The sequence below is a fragment of the Neolamprologus multifasciatus genome, chromosome 23 (genome assembly GCF_963576455.1).
Source record: "Neolamprologus multifasciatus chromosome 23, fNeoMul1.2, whole genome shotgun sequence".
In the NCBI taxonomy this organism is placed as follows: Eukaryota; Metazoa; Chordata; class Actinopteri; order Cichliformes; family Cichlidae; genus Neolamprologus; species Neolamprologus multifasciatus.
This window is the reverse complement of record NC_140460.1, coordinates 22,099,589-22,117,351: the sequence shown is the minus strand read 5'-3', so window position 1 is coordinate 22,117,351 and position 17,763 is coordinate 22,099,589. Positions and strand designations below refer to the sequence as shown.

General features: G+C 40.9%; 1 protein-coding gene across 3 annotated transcripts in view; it reads right to left on the bottom strand.

Annotated features, from left to right (window-relative positions):
- Positions 1 to 1,794: 1,794 nt before the first annotated feature.
- The window catches only part of LOC146491525 (receptor tyrosine-protein kinase erbB-4-like), a 361,361-nt gene continuing 345,392 nt past the window's right edge, over positions 1,795 to 17,763 (bottom strand). For all 3 annotated transcript variants that reach the window (XM_085152628.1, XM_085152630.1, XM_085152629.1), the window contains exons 24-27: positions 14,876 to 14,973; positions 14,541 to 14,711; positions 11,560 to 11,845; positions 1,795 to 10,515 (exon numbers count right to left, since the gene is read on the bottom strand). In XM_085152628.1, coding sequence (XP_085008754.1) covers positions 9,677 to 10,515; positions 11,560 to 11,845; positions 14,541 to 14,711; positions 14,876 to 14,973 — 1,394 coding nt within the window. In that variant the 3' untranslated portion in view covers positions 1,795 to 9,676. The remainder of the gene's footprint in view (positions 10,516 to 11,559; positions 11,846 to 14,540; positions 14,712 to 14,875; positions 14,974 to 17,763) is intronic.

Below are 17,763 nucleotides of genomic sequence, written 5' to 3'. Positions count from 1 at the left end.
AGAGAAAGTAGCTCATTGACATAAAGCTGTCTTTCTGAATTTATATGGGCAATAAGTGCATATAAGTACAGCAATGAATTTATATAAGTAGAGCAATTGTTCTTTATTTCAAGAGAGCCTTCCTAATTCATGGAATAATTCTACATTATACCATTTTACACTTGGGGTCCAGATCCTGCTGAGAGTACTTCTGACCACAATAAATGAAACTCTGGTGGCAAACAAACAAAAAAAACAAGCACTAGTCAAACCCCAGGCTGCTATATTAAAGGGTCATCAATCTTGTGGCTCCATTTCAAAAAGCTGCCTCTCCTTGGTGCGAGGAGATGTGGGCAAAACACCCCGTCAAGGTGACACGCTGCAATTAAACAGCGGCAGTCTGTTGGCAATGAGCTGTCATCGTGGAGCTATGTCACAGGTGTACAGGGCAGCTGTAAGTATAATTGCTACAGGCCTCCGGGATGGAGCTGAACCCTCGTCTCCTGGCGGCGATAGCGGGCTTCAATGGAAGAATGGCTTTAAAGGAGACTTGTAATACACTGACAAATGGTTATACAGCAGTTGCCAAATTAACAGTGACCTCTCCCCCCTTTGCTGTCTGGTGTGGGTGATAATGTCCAAAGTCTTGTCGGCAAGTGTGCTTAATGTTCAAGATAATCTGTCTATTATGTGAGTTCGGTGTTAGGAAGGGAATGAGTATCAATTAAATTTCCTTTTTATGCAGCGAATGGGAAACGTAATTTTTCTGGACAGTCATTGAAGAAGCCAGACCTAATATAGATTTTAAATAAGCAGCTTTATAAGAATATATAACAGGAGATAGTTCAAATACTGTTCATCCGCAGTAGAAGCCCACCTCTCTAAATTACTGTGGTGGAACTCGATGTGCTTACTAATCGAGTCTCGGTGCTCTGAGGAAACTAACAGAGAGAGAGGGGAGAGGGGTAGAAGGAGGACGAGAAAGGAGGGGGAGGATTTTAGTTCATAAACACTGTTTACTTAAAGCACCCCATTGCCTTATTAGTATTAATAGCAGTGACTTCAGAAAGCTCATATTCTGCCATTGGACAGTTTTGTATTATTTATGATTGAAATGAAAGCCTGGGAGTGGAATGAAGGAGCGCTTGCATAGCAAAGATGTTGCCTATGCCAGTTTACATAACCAACACTTGGGTAAACAGTGTATTAAGCGCAGCGCGGGGCGAGAGTAAAACGACAGCAAAATGTTGTATCCACACATTATCCGATTTGAGGCGAGGTTTTGGAGGAAGCTAGGCGAGCACACTGCGGACCTTTTTGATGCAGCTGGTCTTCATCTGCAAGTCCTTTTGAGCATGAAAGCGTGGAGCGGTGCAGCATCTCGTCTCCAGTGCAAGTTTCTGAAATGTTCATCTCAAGAAGTCGGGTCAAAATAAGCGCACTGTAACTTGAGAGCTTCCTTGCCTTAATTAAAGACACCATCTGCTAAATTTTATTATTGAAGCTGTTAGCATGTGGATTATAGGATCTGAAAGCAGCTTTCGTTTTCCACTCTATTTATAGGCAGCAGAGTGGCATGTCGAGCAAGGAAACCTATGATCTGGGCTGAGGACTTGAGCTTCCCCACTGAGGGGTATTTGAAAAAGATACAGAATGCCTAATAAGGTTAGCAATCCCTGATTTGGCTGATTTTGAAGATACGCAACTCATAACAAGGATAAAAACTTTAAAGTGGTGCTTTCCCAAGTAAATATCAAGTAAAAAAAAGCCCACACAACACTTACTAAACACACGTGCACAAACGACCACACCATATATCGAATCAATCTTTATTTATATTAAATTAAAAATATACTTTTGACAGATTCATGTAACAAACATGAGGAACGGTATTTCTATGATATAAAGCTTTGGGTATGGTTTCAAAGTACTCAAAGAGAAAGTCAGCAATGACTGTGTTGGGTAAAGGGACAAGGGGAAAGTATTGAAAACCAACAGTACGCAAAGAGGAGCAAGCGATGACGCCTTCTCTCCACTATGTCTCCTTTTGAAAGCATGCAAAACAAATTAAATGAAATCAGGGCCTATTGTGAAGGCTGTGCAGAAAAGAGGAGTAAGAGGGTGGACTTGGCTCAGTAATATTTTGAATTGAAAGTAAGCAGAGAAGGTAACACTGACTCTCAAACACAGTTTATATAGGTTAGTTGGGACCACGGGTTTCAGTTTTATGACATTTAGAAAGATGGCATTGAGTTCTCTTGGGTGACTGACATGGTAGGCATTGGAAAAGTAAATCAGATGTGTCTCAGTTTGCGTACTCCCACTCCTACCGTTATTTTGTGAATGGCATGCACTATTCCGAATCTTGCTCAGGACCTATTCACACAGGCTTAGAGACCAGCTGGGAATAATCTGATTATGACCGTTTGCTAGGGAAAAATGTTCATCGCCCAACTGGTTGATGAGTGGTTGCTGGATGTTGCGAGCAATGACTGTGAAATTGATTGCTAAAACCTTCACTCACTTAGGCCTAGAGTGAGTGGGGTTACCCTAACAGCTAGTGAACACCATGGCAAAAGAGTGTATATTCCACAAACAGTATGCAAATGGCTGCTGGAGGTTGCTGGCGGTTGCTAGTATGACATTGGTTACCAACAGGTATACAGAGTTGTACCAAAAATCTACTTATGATTGTTTTAGCCACTGTTAGACTGGCACAGTCTCCAGTTTGCATGGAAGCGTCCAACGTGTCTGCAAATGCTCACAAACTACTCGTTAAGCTGTAGTGAAACTGACAAAAGTGTGGCACAATTGGCAAATATTCACCTTAATTATAAAAGTTGCACCTTTTGAAATGTCTTAGTTCCAATGATAAGGCACTGCTTTTATTTTTAAGGTGAATGTTCTCAGTTTCCAGTTACATAGAGCATAGCTGAAAAGTGGCTGCTTTTCATGCAAACTACAGGCAAAAGCAACAATATGCAAGCAAACAAAACAATCACAAGGAGGCCGTCTGATGCAGCACCCCATTTGTGACAGACAGCAATCTCCAGCAACCACTTGTTAACTGGTGGGGGACCATACATCTTTCCTTAGTGATCAGATATTGCAAAGAGAATGGTGAACCCGTAGCACAGCCTGTCTGACTTGGGCCTTAAGTAGTGGAAACTAAGGCATTAACAGCTGATCTTCAAATTAGAGCCAGGTATTGAGCTAATACTAGCTAGCTAGTTGTTTTTGTGTTGTTGGCATGTTGTCTGCACTGTGGTATTGTCTGGTAGTTTTCTGTGACTTCATAGAGATTTTAGTGTAAGATATCTGACCAGAGGCTCAACAACTTGATAAATTCACTAAATGCGCCATCTAGTGTGACACTTGCAGTCTGCGCTATCTAGCTAGCTACCGCCAGTAGATGTTTAGCAACCCGGGATTGATATTTCACGCATTATGGCACCGACTGATATTTATGCATGTTAAACTTACATCTGCAATGACAGAGAAGTGTTATACATGGTAAGAAGCTCATTTTGTCATATGTTTATAAAATGTTGCAGCTAGTGCAAAAATCCTTGTTAATGCTAGCTATCTGGGAAGCTAAAAGCAAGAGATTTTTCAATCTGGGACTGATGTTACTGTGTTTACATTACTTCAGAAGAATTTAGTATTACATTTAGTAAGTAACTTGACAAATGTAAACATGAACAAAATGTGCCAGCTAGCATGACAGCCATGGTCAAATGCTCCAATAGTCCAGCCTCTTGTCGTGCCTGATTTCAGACAACACTACACTATCAAGCTAATATGCTACTATTATGGAAGTATTCAAAGTGAGACACCACCCATGTTATTTGTGTAGTGTTTAACAGTGTTCACTTAAACTGAAACGTTACACGTGAACAGCCACAAAGGTCTGAAGCAGGGCCACTGAACAGAGTTTCACATGAGAAGGGAACAACAAGCACTTTTAAAATGAAATACCCATTAGTAAAAAGGGTACACTTACATAAAGCAAATATGTACGGCTCTTTTTGTACAAGTCGATATAAGCAGGAGAAAAAAGCAGTAGGAGAGAAGACCAATATAAATTCAAAGCATCGCCTCCTTATTTACAAATTCACCAAGTCGGCCATTTCAGTGCTTTATAAAAATATTATTCACATTTGTTGTTGAAGTGTGTTAGATAAATCTGGGAGGAAATCCCAAAGATTCTGTACAGTTATACTGATACAATGATTTGAATACAGAAAATGAATGACTTTCTTTTATGAGGGACAATGGTATAGTGGTTTATACATTCGCCTAACAAGCGAAAGATTCCTGGTTTGATTTGAGACGCAAATCCCTTCGGGGCTGTATCAGGAAGGGCATCCAGCGTAAAAATCTACCAAACCGAATATGTGGAGCTACCCGCTATGGCAACCCCTTGTGAATAAGGGAGTAGCTAAGAGTAGCTTTTTCTTCTTTTGTGCAATTAAAATGTCAAGAAACCAAAAAACGTGGCTAGAATAACAAACACGTCGAACAATGTACAGTAGCCAACACAATAGTGGGAAAAAGAAGTTACATCGTTGATACTAAGGATAAAACTCAATATTAAAAAGACACTGTAGGGAGGGGGTGGGGGTGTACTACACTCACACACAAAAATTCCCATGAATCATCGCAGAAATAAGGATTCCCGGTTTGTGCTACTAAACTCGATAAAAAATATCTGGTTAATTTTTCCCACACTGGACAGAAATTTGACTATAATGTTGTCATAAATGAGATACAAAGGTGGAGGGCAGTAAAACACTCACTTTGGGAACCATGCAATGTTATATTTACTATACAATAGACTTTGTTGAAGCCTGTATGGTGTTTGAGGATAAAATATTGAAGGATTCGGTTCAGGACATGGCTACATGCCTTTGCACCTTGGCTTTGAGGAGGCAGTAAAAAAACATAAAAAAACTAAACCCAGAAAATAATATAAAAAGGATCAGCCTAACCAGCAGTGTTTCCCCCTGGCATGCTTTTGAACTGCCACGAACACAAGCCTGTTAAGGACTGAGACAAATAGCAGCAGGTAACACCAAGGCAAAACTAGTTTGAAACAAGACACAAGATATTAGTTTTCAGAGAGGAAAAAAAAATGCTTCCACATAGACGCAACACATTTTGGTACTCTAAAAGGATAACCAAGGCCTTAGGATGGGAAAAAACACGACTTGACAGAAGGGGAACTTCAGGTGCTTTTTCCTGCCTTTCTGTCAACAAACAAGTCACTCCCCCATTTTTGACTCAGATCAAAAATGGGAGAGTGGGGATGCCTCGGATTCTCTTAAGTGCTCTTGAGAACATTTGAAACCAGTCGTATTATCAGTCCTTGAATCTGTTCTTGATTCAAACACACATTTTGCCTGGGTCTGCAGTGTAATTTAGGGCAAAACAGGCATAAACCAAGGCGTGTGTTTTTCTTTCGACCACCATCATGTTTTTGTTCCTTTTTCTTGAAACCCAGATTTGGCAGTCGCTTCCATCGCTCAGTATAAACAAGCTCAAACGCGCCATAAATATTTCACATTGATATTAAATGCTGTCTCTATTTCACTGAATTAGAGCTCGAAAAAGGACTACAAAATACTCCTTCATCAATTAATCATAACAGCATCAAAGCACTACTATAAATACTGTTTGAAGCCAATGAAAAAACATGGAAACAAGGACATTCTTGAAGCTGGTCAAGTACCATGTAAAATGTGTTTTCCTTATGACCTCTTGGCCCCAGTTCCTTCCTTCTACTTTTGCTAAAGCTATTGCTTTCTGAAGTGGTAAACGGCTGGATAAACAAGTTGAATATTTCAGTAACGAAGAGTGGAAATCCTTTCTTTATACCCGCGACTTTGATCAAAGTGCTCCATGGGGAGGATAAACACATACAGCGTTACATGTGCATAGACTGAGACAAGCACACTTTCACACACTTTTAAATACACAAAATAAATAACCTACGCAAGAACACAGCTTAGGCAGGGCTGGGCTCTGGCAGAGCAGGATGATGAAATGTTGTTGAAACTATGACAAAGCAATATTTATGCTCCACAAATAATGAAAAATACCGTTGTTGTTAAAGGTTCAAGAACTACAAGTTTTTCTTCATATTCATTCAACTAAATAAAGGAGATATTGCAAAAGGACCTCTGAGAGAAACCAACATTACACAAGTTTTATCTTGAACTTCTAAGTTTGGCAAGTGTTGCAGTGTTTTCCCCTACCCACAGGTGTTGTGTATGGCTTGGTGGAAGAAATAACGGCTCTAATACAGTGCTTTCAGCAGCATTGACTGGCAAGTTGCCTACACAGGCATCAGTAGTCAGGGTTAGAACTATTTTCTTGAGATTTCTTGAGAGTGATGATATCACTCTGGGCTAAGAACAGATGTGAAGCCTTTATAGATTAGAAGCTTCGTTAAACAGTGGCTAGACTAATTTATTTAAAACTCAGTGGTGCTGAAAGTGCAAATTACATCAAACAAAACAAGAAATGACTTTCTTAGGTATGTTAAAAATTGGCACAGTTATTAATACTGGTAACAGTAGTTGACTGTCTGGTGATTCACCAAGAAACTAATGAAAACAAAACTAACTTAATACTGGAAAACATAACATTATAGTTTTAACTGAAAAGATGTCATATAGTATAGTACTCATTTCTTTTACCAGTTACCCTGTGCTGCGTTAAAAAAAATTACATGTATTCAAAACAGAGCTTGCTTTATGAACTTGGTTTGGCCAGTTGTGGTCGTAGGTTAACATACACTCATCATGGGCATGAATGTCATGTTATTTTTCAGCTTAGAATTTTTTTCTTTTACTTTTTACATTTTCAATGCATGTCAAGAAGAGTGGCCAAATATCCAGCCAGAGTTATGCCAGATACTTTTTAAAACTTTAAAGCCCAGTTTTTTGTTTTTAAAGTTATTAAATATGTATACTATACAGTCATTTCACCGTGGAAAAAAGACCGTTTCAAAGAATTCATTAGAAGCCCAAAATGACCATGATATTTGTGATGAGTGGATATAAACTTCTGACCACAACTTATACATGGAGCAAAGCCCAAGTTCAGCCAGGTGACAAAGTCAAGCTCCACCACAGTCCCAGCTAATGATAAGCTAATGTCTCAGCTAGTACCCTTCTACACATCCTTATGACAGTTTTTTGGAAGCAGCCAACCCCACATCCAGCTAACTCTTCCTTTTCACATTTGTTGTTATTTCTGCTCTGTGAAATCTTAAACTTCATTTAGACTTCTGTGGGAAATCTCAACATCCCAACTAACTACTTAATTGGAAAATCCTTGTATCCCTACACTGCGGTCTTCCACACCATCAAGTCGTTGTGGTATGCATTGGCCCGACATGTAGTTACATTTCTAGGGAAGTGCACGACAGGTTACTTAGAAGGTTGCGGCATAGGGTTAAAATCGGGTCTGGTTATGGTATAAGTTACGACGTAGAGCTGATACAGAAGTATAGTTTACGTGAAAGGAGTCTCCCTGCTTTGTGCTTTCTACATTACCCCAGAATAGAACCATACCTCCAAACAGAAATTACTAAAACAACAGTCTTCTGACTATAGTTGTCCTGGTTGAAATATAAATAAAATATACACTTCAAGCTACTGTCAGGTTTTCTGTATTTAGCCACAATCTATGGCCAAATATTGGTTGGCAAGATCAGAGATCTATGTTGCCACAAGGTGTAGTTACAATTCTATGGAGGTGCATGTGAGGCTTAAGCTAGCTTTAATGCTAAAGAATAAATTTAGCTTTAAAACATCTGACTTGTTTGAAAGCATCATTTTTTCTTGCTCTTTAAAATACATTTTCTAGCAGACAAGGTTAGCTTATCGACTTCTGCCTTGTGAACAATTTGGGTAGGAACCACTGACACTTCTAGTAGCCAAAATGAAATTATCTACCAATTAACAGTCTAATGAGAATATGGGTGGGGTCTGGAAAAAACATGATTCTGTAAAAAAAAGAAAGCAAAAAACATCTAGATCAGATGTGGACAAAAATAATCAAGAGTTATGTGGCCAAAAGTAGTCTAAAATTGTACTTTTTCTCGGACCAAGCAATCGAGAATATAACAAACACCATGACGAGCACCAGTTCCAGTTAATAAAATGATAAATCCTCATATTCTTGATTTTCATCAACTCAAAGAAAGTAACGTTAGCTAAGGACACCCTAAATCTATAAAACCCTTCCAGAGATTTGGTGCCATTTGGTGCAGTTTGGGGCTTTTAATGATCTTTTGATTTGAGCTTGGTTTGTTTTATACTTGACATAGGAAAAAAAAAGCCTTGATAGAGTCGATCGTTGGTTAGTACTGAAGATCTTTAGCTTTCGACTCCATTAACACTGACTTTTACCCCCCAGTGGGGTCACCTGTAGCTTGCTAAAATATGAACATACACGCACACACTAATCCCAATCACACTGACATAAGGACAGATAGACATATAAAGTAGTCTGTTTAACTGTGCTCTGCTGGTGCTGTCTTGTTCCTTCCTTGAGGTCTTCATTAGTCAGTTTGTATAAACTTTCATGAACTTTTCCTCCCCTTTCTGTAGTTTTTTCTCTCTCTTTGAACACCATTTTGAGTTCAGCTGCTTTACTGTTGAGTACTCTACAGCTCATAGCAGGTTTTCTCATCAGCTTCACGATTTGAATGGGAAAACCAGTGTATAAAAATCTTTTCAGCACTGAAACCCGTGATTATAAAAGTGTTTACAGTGTGGTTTCCCTTTTACCATTTGCCCTGGGAAAGCTGTTTTAGTCAGCTTCTCCAAACAGACAGGAGCCAAGCAAAACCAACAGAACAGCAGTTGCCCTGCAGATTCTCGAGCAATTTAAAAAGTCCATGGTTGAACTACAAGTGTGAAAGAAAAAGATCACTGTAGTTTTGTCCATCACAGTATCACAGTTACAGTAGAAGGATGAGATGAAATTCACATATTTTATATAAAAGAACACACGGTGGGTATAATCCTATAGGCAAAATCACTGAATATGATTGATGAGTGCTCCATCTTTTGTTGCCCACTCTATATTGTCTTTTCTTCCTCCATATTTTGCTTTTGTTGCCTGGCTACCTCACTCTAAGGTCATTCAGAAAACCAGGCATCTTGACATCTAACAGACTGTATTTGTTCTATGTGATTGTGTCTTTCAGAAACCCTTTGCAGAATATTGTTTCTCCTCAGAACTTTATAATAGAAAGCAAAAAGATTAGTAAAACTTCTTGTTCCTCTCACAAATCTGAAACCCAAGTGGCTGGCAGTGAGTTCAGGTACCCCCAGATACAGTCCGTCCACTGCTGTGTGATAATTAAGCATCTGTTCTTTACTGAAAACTACCATAACCTTGACATTCTGAATGACATGGAGCACAGTCTCTATCTACAGAACAGAGATTGACGAGATTGTCTATAGTGACAGTTCAGGGGTCTAAGTTGCTTCTGCTTGGTTCGGTCCACCTCCTCCAGATGTTGCTACAATCTACAGCAGATGGCCTGTTATCTGGGCAGGGCTGAGAGCAGCCTTGGTTGGGGCTACTCTCTCTTTGTGTAGGACCGTGAAACTGGAGAGGATGTTGGGCTTGTTGGAGGCTAGAGGAAGATTGGGGAACGTTGGTTAAACGGAATAATCTAGACCACAGTGTTTCGCTGCCGGTAAGGTGGAGGTGGCAAGATGGTTCCAGCTTTCAGGGAAAACTCAGACATGTATTCAGGGTTTTCAGCTACTGCCGGTCGTATGTGTCCATTCTGCTTATAGAAGAGCTTGGCGTTGGTGGAACCTCCCTGGGCACCATCTGAGGCTGCCTGGTTAGATGATTTGGGAGGCAAGCTGTGCTGCCAGTATTCTGGATTGTCAAAGGTCACCTTTAGCTTCTTCCCGCTGGCTTTACCTGATGTTTGCCCTCCATGCTTCAGCAAACTGGCAGGGTGTGTGGTGGCGTAGCTCTGGTAGGCTGGCAGGCTGCCATGCCCGATGGTGGCTGAAGTGGACAGGGCACCCGACTGGCTCACCTGAGCCTGAGCAGTAGTTCCTGCTTGGCTCTGAGCAACAGAGCCGCCACCTGGATTACCAGGTTGCCCTGCAGGTTTGACGGTGTGGTGGGCATGGAGGATGTGAGTCGGTGGACCATGGTGGCAAGGGATACCAGATGGAGATGGTTGGGCTGTGGGGAGGGGGTAGTGGGGCAGGCTAGTCTGGATGGTAAGCGGGAGATGGGAGCCTGAGGTTGTGGCTGAGATAGAAGAAGGAGGCTGGGTGGGTAGGGGCAGACCATTTCTCCTCAGGGCTTCCAGGCCCAACTCAGCGGGGGTATGGAAGGTGTTGAGGTAGAGGGGCTCATTGATGTACTCGTCCTCTCCTTTGGGCTGACTGTTGGGTGTGCTGTGGTAGCCTGGGTTATCCAGGGCGTGGATCTCGCCGTTTTTACGTCGCGTGACAAACGGGTTCTCCTCAATGGGATTCAGATATTCTGTACCACAGAAAATGAATGAGAAGGAGAGTGAATTAGAAGAAGAGAAAAACAGTTCAGACAGCAATAACAAAAAAATTGGAGAAATTAAATCAAGAGGTGAGAAAACAAAGGAAATAGAGAATGAAATGGAGTAAAAGAAAGAGATCACTCGGTAATGAGGAGAGAAGATGGAGATGATAATGGCGATAATGGCAGGCACTCAGGACAAGACGGGCATCTTGCCAGCAGTTCTTTGGCACTGGAAACTCCATCTGCCGGGGTTGAAAATGCCAACAAATGACCCCTCTTCACTGCTTCCAAGCGCTATAATAGTGGGGTGAGAAACCTATTGATTTTGCCCACTTTTCCGCTCCTTGACATTGCATCAGATGCATTTTGCTGCAGGCTTTGTTATATTTTGAGCTGCTCAAAAAAAAAAAAAAAAAAATCAAAGACGGTAGCGCAAGAGCAGGGCTGATGGACTGAATTATGATCAAAGGCAAAACATGACTCTGTAGTAGTAGCTGACATACACCGCCGTCGAAGGAAACTCAGTAGGAATTTTAATCAATGGAATGAGATGAAATGAACAGGAAAAATGACAGGCCGACTATCGTACAAAAGATCGTATTTACTCTGTGAATGAGCAAAGAGATGACAGGACAGAGAGAAAGGTGCACATATATTATGTACTTGTTTATAATTTTAATTATGTTTTTGTTTGTGGAGCTGCACAGACGATTGTAGCGTAATCAATCTTTAACTTCCACTGCACAGTTTTGTTTTGTAGATTAGTAAGAAATTATTTTAATCAGGTAAGGTTATTTTCAAGTTTAATATTATCTACTATGTGCTGTGGATTAAATACAGCTCCTAAAATGCATTTATGCATCATTACTATTAAATGCCCTGCAGGACTGCAGAATTCCTACCTGAACTTATTTTTAGCTTCTTTAGAGCAATTCTGCTTCTAATGTATACTCTGGAAAATTAAACTGGATGAATTATCTTCTAAATGATTCAAGTGGCCACAACAGTCTCATAAGGCTTTACTATGAGTACCTGAGGAGCTCTTGTCCTTCATTGCCATCATGTATCCGTCCTCATCAGTGTCCCCTCTCAATGCTCTCTCCCCCAGAAAGATGGTTGGGTCAGCACTGTACCTCTGGCCCCCACTGTCTTCCCCCCCAGCCTGGCTCAGGCTCTTCTTATGCAGGCTTCCATTACAACGCTGGTCCTCCAGGACTGGGCTCGGGCCACCTGTGGCATCCTGGTTCACACAAGCTTGTGCGCCTGCCAAGGGTCCTTCTGCAGCATTTGGACCACCATCTCGATAGCCAAATTGATTCTGCAGTAAAGAGAGGCAGGGATTGGGGTTAAGATAAGAAAAACTGAGCATAGCATGAGTTCAAGAGGGGCCATGAAGTCCAAGTCGGAGCAAATAAGTTTATGACGCAGCTGATTCTCTGCTAAAGAAGTGCAAGTAAGGCTATTTTGCTCTGCTTGATTGTTAAATCATGAATTAACTGTGATTAACCAAATGTTTTTGTAAAGTTACATTCAATTTCAAAAGCCACACCCAAGCCTGATTACTACCAGACCTACTGAATCAAAAAATCACTTAACAAGAACCTGTGTGGCAAAGTGAAGTAGGCCAAAGTATCTCAAATATCCATTCATCGCGCTAAGATTTAACAAACTGACATCTATCAGTCTTGAAATTGTTATAAAAACCATTTCTAAGGCTTTGGTGAACCACGGTGAGAGCCATTATTAGGGGTGGGTATAAAAAAAATCAATTTTCCGTTTCAAATTAATTTTAGTTTGAATAATGTGATATTGATTCATTAAATTCTGAATCAATTTTTAAATGTGAATGTATTTTGCCAGAAATGCCAGAATCTCAGCTCAGGCTCACGAAACTATTTCAAAAACTGCCAAAGAGTTAAAACAATAAACGATTAAAAAGCAGGTGAACAGATTCCACAGAAAGATGTTAACACCTCTGTAACTTTGCTCTGCTTCACTTCAGCAGCAGCAGGTAATACGTTCATAGGTTGATTCATGGTTTGCTTCAGTTTTTGTTCTACTGCAGAATCTGCTATAAAAAGCCAGGGCAGGAAAATCTCCTTCATGTTTTTCTGCGTTTTATCCTCAGTTACTTTGACACAAAGGCATCTGCCGTGATGCTTAAACCTCTGATGAAGTCTCAAGTGTCAGCTTTGTTTTTATACATAGACATAAAAAATATGGATATGTACTGATAAATGATCAGAATTAAAATATTTCTGACTGTCTGAGTCAAAATTGAATCAAATCGAATCAGGACCTTGTGAATCGGAATTGAATCGGTTATAGAACCTTCCCAGGAGTGAATGGCCTACCAAAAGTGGACTGAACAAGATCTAAAGAACTGCAGTCAAAGTTCATGATTCAACAATAAGACAGAGACTGGGCAAAAATGGCATCCATGGGAGAGTTCAAGGAGAAAACCACGTCTCACACTGACCAGAAAACATCTTTATGATGTCCCAAATTTTTGGAAAATATTCTGTGGACTGATGAAACAACATATGAACTTTGTGGAAGGTTTGAGTTCCACTACATCTGCATAAAACTAACACAGCACTTCATAAAAAGAACATCATACCATACAATGTAGTGGCAGTTTGCTGCTTCAGTTCAATTACTTGCTGTAATTGATGGAACCATGAATTCTGCTCTCTACCAGAAATTCTGATTAAGATACTTTCTGATATAACTTAGCTGTAAATATCTTTGGTCTGAGGTACTCTGGGTACTGTCTAACTCTTTGATGATATAATATCTATGGCAAATAAGCTAATAACAACAAAGTTTAAGCTAGTGTACACAACTTTTGTTCCACCTGCGGCAAAGCAGTGAGGCTTTAACCCATGCTGCTGCCTTTTGAAGTAAAATTCTCAGACAAAGTTCTGCTGGTGTAGTCATCAGCCACCAGGGACTGTGAGGGGCAGCAAGGCAAAGCTATGATACAAACACCTGAACCTAAAAAAAAAAAGGCCCACCAGAGTATACAAAACATGACAAATGAAGCAAAGGGCTTCTTGCGGAGCTGTGTTGGCTTGCCGCAGGCTATTTAATCCAGGCCAACTTCTCTGCACTCTTGCCAGCTGCTAGCGCTACAGCAGCAATTACGGGAAGCAGATCTACAAAACACAACAGAAAAGAGGGAAATGTCCCGGGGTTATATTCGTCCACCTACTCCTACGGTTTCCCTCTACTGCAATCAACATCCTCCTCCTCCAAACTTCTCTGTTCATCCCTTCTTCAAAGCAAGTCATTATCGGCTCGTCTTTTCAAGTGCGAGCGAGTAAGAGCACATCAGCACAGATAAGATAACCGTCTGTATCGGACTGTGTCTGAGGCAGCACAACCTGAATAACTAACTTCCTTCGGCAAAGTCAGCTCACTGATGGATTTATACACCCTTCCCTGCTTGGGCACGCGGCAGCTTCTGATTGTAAAATCAAAAGATCTTCAATTGCCGATCTGGTTGTTGACCTTAAACAAGTAGGACTTTGACTCGATTATCATGTGTGGGTTTTTTTGGCGTATGTGCGCGGCTGTCAGGGAACAAAGAGCCACTGGCAAATGGATAGGTCGTGGGGCTAAAGTTGTATAAGATGCGGAGCCATGGGCTGGCCAGCAGCGCATGGTGCATGCTGCAAAGAAAGCAGCCCAGCCTGTGCTCATTGTCTATTTGTAAACGACTCCAGCATTTTAAGATAGCGGCTTGTTATTTGCCTATGGCGCCCTGAGTAATGAAACCTGGGGCCTGGGGAGCTACTGCATAAAGAGTCCAGGTTTAAGACACACACACTGATGGAAATGATGGAGGCAGGTTATTAGTAGAGGGAAATCATCAGTGTATTGCAGGTTCTTAACCACCTTGAGCATTTATATAGGACAGTAAAAGAGAAGAGGCACGTACACAAAATTAAAGATGTTTTTTGCTGGAGATCATCTATGACGCTTAACACAGTGTTCGTCAGTGGTCTTACCCTGTTGGGGTCAACACGAGGCCTGGTCGTGCACGACTGAGTGGCCATGTTGAAACCTCGAGGCACCAGATACTCCTCGGCATCCATCAAGTCATCAAGGTCCTCTTCGTCCAGCAGGCTCTGGAAGAACTTGCTGTCATTGGGACTGGGAAGCTTCATACGGTCGTCTCCCTGAGTTATACACGTGTAACAGTTTTAATTGCCGAGCACCAAATTAATTCCAGCAGCATACAGATTGCAGCGAGAGATGCATCCGATAATACTTTTGTGTCTGCACGATATGTAAATGTTTGCAGAGAAAAGAAACAAAGGAAAGTTATTATCAAAGAACACACCTGAATCACCAGATATCGCTGTGGGTCACGGGCCATTCTGCAGAACTCGGCGGCCAGCTCTTTGAACTTCGGCCTGCTGTCTGCATCAATCATCCAGCCTGGGGAAGAGAAAGAGGGCAAAGGAAGAATGCCATGGAGTTAGAAACAGAAGCAGAGAAATATACAGCGAGAAGTTTTTTAATTGTCTACAATTCCTTAACCTTTATCCCAGCTGTCTCCTTTTTCTTTGCTCATTTCTCAGAAGGACTACTCTTGAGCCTCTTACTGCATTTGCAGCTTCCTGTCAGCCCTGTGTATTGCTCTAAGAGGGGGATAGTTGCTAAAGAAATAGGAACAACAAATCAGGAACAGTCTGACAGTTAATGAGTTGTTCTTTAGTACTTCCCTAATAACTCTTGACCCAGGGCTATTAAATACTTAAGAGCCAGCTGCTAAACACACTATTAGTGAATCATTATGTAATGATTAGTTCATAATCATCCGTAAATCCGGAAAGGTCCATTTTTTTTTCATATGTAGAGTTCATTCTCGATAAACTCTACATCAAACACAGCAGAACAAAACACTAATTGCTTCTTTATTGCTGCTTAGTCATTCTTTTTTATTACCTCAAGTAATTAAGTATATTACTCAGCAGTTACTCACTAGTTACAAAGTAGTTGCTCATAACTTCAGAACTACTTTACCTGCTGTTTCTTTATCTGCTCAGTTGATGTATCATTATAGTTCCTCAGCAGTTTCTCTTTGCTTTGTCATCCTTAGCAGTCATTCCTCCACACTCCATTGTAAACACATACTTGCTCAGTAGTTACTCAGTAATTAATCAGTAGTTATGTAGCCATTCATCATGACTTTAGGACTACGTCGTTATTACATTCCCCTTCTTCTTCTTCTTTTGGCTGGTCCATTTATGTGTAGGAACAGCAGATAATCTGCCCGCATCCTACCCAACCTTTATCAACCTCTTCTGGCACACCAACCCTTTGCATGTCCTCCTTCGCTACATCCACGAACCTCCTCTGTGGTACCCCACCTTCCTCCATCTCCATATTCTACACCCTTTGTCCAATAAAAACTATCTCAGCCTCGCCTCTCTAACGTTATCTCTGAGCCCTGAGCTGTCCTTCTGATGTACTCATTTATAATCGCAACCATTCTGGTCACTCCCAGTAAAAATCTTAGCATTTTCCACTCTTCCACCGCTCTGACTCCTGTCTTTTTGTTAGTGCTACCCTCTCCTGTATGATTTATCATTAGAGGTCCTCAATAATTTCTCAATGCTTCAGGTTTACGTCACACTTGCCAATAACGTCTTTACCCCCAGTGTAAAAGCATATTTACTCAGTAGTTCCTCTTCCCCACTTTTGAATCTCTTATTGCAAAGTGTTGCTCAAACCAAAATAATATTTGACAAACAGCTGAAGACAGAATACAGCCAGGGGTGCAGTGATGTGTCTCTAAATACCGGAGGACACTGATGATGCATGAGCATGGCAGGGTTGCGACTGGTTTCTAAGGTAACCACGGTGGTTTTCATATATTAGCCTGAACACATGATCAAATGCTAGACAGGCTTTATGAATAGATCATAAATCTCCATCTCAGCCTGCCTGACCATCTTCATCAGCCGCTGCTCTCCCTAGATGTGTCTTCTTCCCTCTGTTCCATTACTTTCTTACAGGATGGTTGCCCTCTCTCTCCCCAGTTATTCTTTTTAATTTGGTAGAATAAAATTATACTGACATCCATGCAATAATATTAATAACCAACTGTCAGGGTATGAGTGTCTTTCATTGTGTTGTTTGAATGCAACCGGCATCTACCGACAGCGATTAGGGTGGAATGTTTCCTTGCATGTTATTCAGTGCACGACTTGATATTGTGAATCAATCAAAAACGCTTTAAACATCAATATGAGAGCTGTGAGTATTTAATTTGTCTTTATTAGCTCTCTTGCATGAAATACCATTTAATAATAATAATTGAATTTCAGCTAGATCGCACTAAATGTGAATATTCTGTTTCTTCAGTTGGATAAAAACAAAAAACGTGTCATTTTGGTGCAATCCAACAGCTCCATGAATACACTTCAGTAAGAAATGGTAAAAGGGGACATTTCCAGCTATCACTTTGTACTGGATAATGTAGTGCTTTGTTAAACTTTTATCTGTGCACGGTTTATCTAAGAGAAAGCATTCAATGAAAGCTGTGTCACTGTGTACCTTCAACCTTCATTTATTTCAGGAATGCTGAATGAGCAACAGTGCCGTTCACTTTGACTTAATTCTACTGCTTTGCTCAAGGGCAACTCAGAGGTTGTAATAAAAAAAACCTTTTTTTTAATTTTACTTTGTAAACCACATTTCTCGCCTTTAGGCTACTGCTGCAGTAAACACAGCAAACCCCTGAAGGTAAAATGCCAGGTGGTGTCTTAGCTCGGATTAGATCGTAAGCAAGGAGAGCTGCTGATTTCACTGTCGACGTCTCCATAACACACTCGCAGCATCGACGGCTAAAGTGAGGTGTCTCCAGCAGTCCAGTAGGGAGTTTATTGTATGTTATTGTTTGTTTTTTCATGTATTTATGTTACAAAAAACTTGCATATACCTTGCTATACTCTAACGGCATTTATCGAATTAAAAATCTGCAGTCTTATGTGCATTTCTTACATTCTGGGCACCACTTTTAATCTAGCTCCTCTTAAATAAAGCCTGACCCTTTCAGCTGTCACTTCGTCTGTTTGACTTTGTTCAAATTTCCACTTGTAACGCCCCACGCAGGCACATTACCTAAATGAGGTGTAATTACTCCAGCGATCAAACTCTATTTCATTTTTATTGGGGTGGCGCAGAAGCGGCGGGGCACGCAGTGTGACGGCCCATGAGATC